Source organism: Poromitra crassiceps, assembly GCF_964638095.1.
Source record: "Poromitra crassiceps genome assembly, chromosome: 10".
Lineage (NCBI taxonomy): Eukaryota > Metazoa > Chordata > Actinopteri > Beryciformes > Melamphaidae > Poromitra > Poromitra crassiceps.
In genome coordinates this window covers 44,214,908-44,220,562 of record NC_139631.1, presented here as the reverse complement: position 1 = coordinate 44,220,562, position 5,655 = coordinate 44,214,908, and the positions used below count along the sequence as shown (strand labels likewise).

Sequence of the window (5,655 nt, the reverse complement as noted above, 5' to 3'; positions counted from 1 at the left end):
ATAAAAGTCCAAACCTGTCAATTCTGTTCTGGGGTGGAAGTTCTGTTCCTGTCTCTCTGCTGCCCCCTGTTGACGTCCCAATACATGGACACCTGACATCACTGGCTGTACATTTTCCAATCCACACATACCTATTTAAGGAGATACTGTACGCCAACTCTTTGGGAGTTTCGTCTATTTGCCATATCGCCCACACATAACCAAGATACACAATACCTTTACTGCCACTCTCCATACAGTATACAGTGAGCTACAGTCGTCCTGGATGAGTGTAGCTCACTGTACGGAGAGTGATGGTACATAAACAGGTACATGGAAAAGGGAATACAATGTTAGCAATATTTGACAATAATCCATCTCCATAAAAAAGAGAACAGATCGATGGCACCGCTTGACAAATTGTATCGTTTATTAAAAGAAACCAAACCAAGAGATGAGAAGTACAGAGAGAAAACTGACATGGAACGACAGAACGCAAAGTTCCTGGCTCCCAATATATTAATACACACAGCTACTCTGACTAGCCTATGTACATGACACATCTGTCTGTCTGTCTGTCACACCTCATTTATGTACACTGGTTTTTAAATGTGACCTGTATCCAGATGCAACACAGTCTCCAAACAATTGTAAAATAGCAGCGTTTTGGACCAACTATGCTATGTTACATGCTATGTTGCTAGGTTACAATTTCAGCTCCAAAATTGTAAAATGGTTAAAAAAAATCAATAGGTTGAGGGGTGGGAGAGGTTTAGGGTTAGGGTCTGGGGAGAGGTTAGAGGGGTCCGTGGGGTCAGAGACCCCTGGGGGGGAAAACTTTACCATTTTACAATTTTGGAGCCGAAATTGTAACATAGCAACGTTGGTCCAAAACGTTGCTATTTTACAATTTTTTGGACATCAGGTTGCCAGATAAGTCATTTACACCAGGTGTAAATGTTGTGAAAGAGATCTGAACACAATGTGAGCCAGACTACCTCCAGATACCTACGTAGGAACTACCTCCAGGACTACCTCAGGAAGATCTGATCACATCCTGATCATGATGCATTTACACATGCATTTTTCCTTATCCAGATAACATCCAGAAACGTATCCAGAGATACAGGTCACATTGAAAAACCAGGTGTAAATGGGGTGTCTGTCTCTGATGAGATCGAGACCAGACAGATGCTCACACCGCATGGAGAGAAGCAACAGTCAATAGCAGGAAAACAGCACTTCTCCATTAGAAACGAATGGGAGTCTGGTGTTCAAAATGTCTGAATTCCTGTTAAAAAAACCCCCAAATATGACATCCAAGAATAGAAATGATCAGAGAAATAGCTATAAATTCTGAAAGATAATCAATTATCAATAACAGTTAAATCTGCATTCACACACTGAGATATAGATCACTTATACTGTACATATCAGACTGATATCTCTCTCTGTCTCTCTAATGAAACCACAAGTACACAGGCTCACTGTAGCAAAGGACTCTGGGAGATTGAGTTTAGTGGTTTCTTTCTTCTCTTACTTTTTTTTATTCCCCCATTTAAAAACAACCCTCCTTTTCCCCTCCCTCACATATGGAGCTATAGTTACAAATAGCACATAAACGCAACATTGTGAAATGCAAAAATTAACAGGAAGTAGTCATTACCAGAAAGGAAACTGCTGGTGTTTTTCAATGAAAAAGTAAAAAAAAAATTGCCTTTGTTTTTCCATTGGGGAAGATGGTGACTAGTAAACTAGTAAAGTGTTGTGCAGTTAATTGTCAGGCTCAGGTAACTTAACAACTTAATACGTTTCTAACTATTTGGGACCCGTTTCTGGCCTACCTCGACGAGGTTGGGGGCCGTGGGTGACTTGCCCAGTTGGTTCCTCTTGGAACCCTTGAGTGGGACCCCACGCACATCATTTTTTACAAGCACATAAGCACCCTATATGGACATTATTGTCGATATACGTTTCTTTTCTTTCTTTCTTTTTCCTTTCATGTGTCTGAGCTTGTTCGTTTGTTTTGTTTGTATATTGTAAACATTTCTATTGAAAATAAAATATATATAAAAGTGTGTCCTAAACCAGCAAGTTAGGAGCTACTTTTAGCCTTACATGTTTTGTGAATATGGGCCCTGACTCTGTGTTTCAGTTTTTGCACATAGAAGCATTTCACAATCTTGGATTAAGTCAAATTTGTTTAGCAGGATGTAACGTTAGCTCCACGTTTGATGATTGTACAGTTTGGCACAACTCAGATTAACCACTACACTCCCAACTGGCTCCCAGTGCTCAAAGGAATGTCAAAAACACCCATTCTTTACACACACACACACACACACACACACACACACACACACACACACACACACACACACACACACACACACACACACACACACACACACACACACACACACACACACACACACACTTAGAAGTGTTAAGATACAGTACAGATAACAAAAGATTACTGTAACGACAATAACCAAAATGTTGGAAAATGCACTAAAATGTAGATATTTGGTCTTCCTCCCACTTATGAATGTGATGTTAGACTGGGAGGAACATAAAATGGCGGCACGTGTCAGTTTGCATTCCAAACACACATACTGCGCACTGACATCAACTGAGAATTTAACAGAAAAAAATATGAAATGTCAAAGAAGGAAAATGTGCTTTACTATTTTTACATATCAACTCAGTCACCAGAATAAAATGTTGGCATTTTTACATTTCTGCGAACCACGGATATGTTCAATATCAACGTTTCTGAACCAAAGATATGTTGCAAATCAACATTTCCAGAGTCGCCAAATGCACAACTCCATACAAAACTGATCTTAGGTGCAGGGTCAACGAAAACTTACATTTCACCTGTCTGGATAATTCTGTTTTTTTTTTTTATAATTATTATTCATAGTAGAGTATGCTCTATTTTTTTCTACTATGTAATTTTTTCCTTACTATGTAATAATGTTTTCTATGACAAAGCTGGATATTTATAAATGATGTAATATTTGATTGATATAACTATTTTAAACATATATATTTTTCTATTTCTTTCCTAATATTGTTCATTTTCTATGTACCTGATGATTGCCTACACCTGTGTATTTAAATGTCACGTCCGCTTTGTTCATCACAACGCTGATGAAGGCAACTTGCTGAAACACGTACGTTGATTAAAATATCAACATTCCAACCACAGACAGAAGTGTTTCCAACGTAAATTACAAAAATGTTGGTTAATTTGAAAATGTCAGTTCATTTGAAAACTTTACACGAATAAAACAACTTGGTTAAGGTTAGGGTTATGGTTTGGGTTTGGGTTAAATAAGAAAATCGTTAAATACGACTTACAGTTTAAATGTAGACCTTGAACACGCCGGGACGCAAACCGTGGCCTCCAACAACCCGACCACAACACCTTTACTTGCCACCATTCCATTTCTACAGCAGACTCTATAAGGTTGATATATTATACACGTATCTAGAAATGTTGATATGGAACATATTTTTGGTTCACAAACGTTGAGATTCAGCGTATCTGTACCTCGTCCCTTGTGATTACACAACTAAAAAAGCCAACAGGTCCCTGCTGCAAAAAACTGTGTGTATTCTCTCAACACTGCCAGGCCTGGTGCCACCATCTAAACATGTGTGCACTTATGGTCAGGTGTTTGGTTGAAAAGCATCCACCACATGGCCCATGTTAATGACATGTCTTTTCCAAATTAGCCACAATTCAGTTAGCTAAGGTGAATTTTGCAATATGTTGTAATCATAACCAATTGTTTAACATTAACGTTCCAATTTCTCTTTAGTAATTTTTTTTTTTTTTTTGCTTCAATGTAGGCTACCACAAACCTTTACCAAATGACCCACAGTTCAAATCACCGACTGACTGTGAGCCACACACACAGGTTTAAATGCAGCCTTTTGGCGCCGTGATGAGAATCTCAGCTGAGCAAGTTTCGTATCCATAAAAACCACCAAAGAAGTCAAATAAGATAAACCAAGACAAATCAAACAAAATAGAATTAAAAACAAAAAATATATAAAATAAAGAAATCATACACTACAGTTTTACCCTAGCCCTAGCTCCAGTGTGGGTTAATATACGAACATGAATAACTGAAACACAGACAGACACAGTGCTTTACAATAACAATAACAATAACAATAATAACAATATTATTAATAATAATAATAATAAAAACCACAGGGATAGATAGGAGAGACAAAACCCATAGCATCTGTCCAGTTGTTGGCATCCTGAAGGGCCGAACAAGAAGGAGATAAGCTGTGCAGCCGGCAGCTTCGGTGCCAGGAGAAAAGACAAGAAGATTATGTCAAAAGACACAAAGGTCTTAGAAGACATTGGAGTCCAGAGGAGAAGGTGTGGAACAAACCAGCACTCAGATGATGGACGGATGGATGGATGAAGGACTGAACTGTTTGCATCTCCCAATTCCAAAATGTTTCTCAGCCGTTTCTCCTTCCTCCATCTCCATCTTGTCTGTCAGAAGATCCTGTTGCTGTCATTGTAAAACAAACCAACTAAGAATGCACCATATTGGATTTTTTTTTTCTTTTTTTTTTTTACAGATATCCGCTATGCCGATATTTTCCAACCGATTGCCGATGCTGATATATGTGCACATTTTCCCCTCCAGCTAATTTCAGAGAACATCAAGTCTCTCCTGTAGTGGAATTAACACGTTATTATGCCTACTCTTATGGTGACGGCCCGCTGGCAGATGCAGACATAAATACAAAGTTAACCCCAAACCCACGACGGGGACGTGGTGTTGAGTATTTACTCAAGCATTGAACATGTGGGCCTAAAGTGTAATTTTATCAGCCTGTCACATCCGCAGAAATGTTTGTTTCGGTTTCCGATGCCGATATTTCATTTGAAAGGCTTTATCGGCTGATGCCGATGACGTGCCGACATCACGGTGCCCCAAACCCAACCCTCCTTCCCTCTGAGAGCGTCTGGCTGCTGCCGCAACGCAATCCCATCCTCGGTCGGCCCACCTCAGTCCGTCACCTGACAGGAGTCCAGAGGTGGAACACCCCCGCGGGACGTCCCAGAGGCCTGGGCTCACTGGTTGACGTGCGGGCGCAGCGCTTGGTACAGCCCCTCGAAGGTGGGCCGGTCGGCGTTGTCGCGACCCCAACAACGCATCATCAGCTCGAAGAGAGAGGGGGGACAGAGTGGGGGCGTGTACAGGAAGATCTGCGGTGGAAAGAAAGGCAAAATTCAATACAGCACAATACAAAAACGTGTCAATCCGCATGCAAGTAGCTCGTCCATCCTGTACAGTTATATACAGTACATAGTATATACTCTATATATAGTCATTTCAAGTCAAGAGTGTGTTTGCTTCATCTCACCTGTCTGCCCTGGTCCCTGTGTGTTTAGGTGTGTTTGTTTCATCTCACCTGTCTGCCCTGGTCCCTGTGTGTTTGGGTGTGTTTGGTTCATCTCACCTGTCTGCCCTGGTCCCTGTGTGTTTGGGTGTGTTTGGTTCATCTCACCTGCCTGCCCTGGTCCCTGTGTGTTTGGGTGTGTTTGGTTGATTCTCACTTGTCTGCCCTGGTTCTAGTGTGTTTGGGTGCGTTTGGTTCATCTCACCTGTCTGCCCTGGTTCCTGAAGAACTCGC

At 40.8% G+C, this 5,655-nt stretch overlaps 1 protein-coding gene across 3 annotated transcripts in view; it reads right to left on the bottom strand.

Annotated features, from left to right (window-relative positions):
- Positions 1–386: 386 nt before the first annotated feature.
- The window catches only part of ddr2l (discoidin domain receptor family, member 2, like), a 57,337-nt gene continuing 52,068 nt past the window's right edge, over positions 387–5,655 (bottom strand). For 2 of the 3 annotated variants that reach the window (XM_083645042.1, XM_083645043.1), the window contains exons 18-19: positions 5,627–5,655; positions 387–5,227 (exon numbers count right to left, since the gene is read on the bottom strand). The exon at positions 5,627–5,655 is cut by the window's right edge and continues 121 nt beyond it. In XM_083645042.1, coding sequence (XP_083501168.1) covers positions 5,093–5,227; positions 5,627–5,655 — 164 coding nt within the window. In that variant the 3' untranslated portion in view covers positions 387–5,092. The remainder of the gene's footprint in view (positions 5,228–5,626) is intronic. The other variant, XR_014553120.1, reaches the window with a different exon arrangement.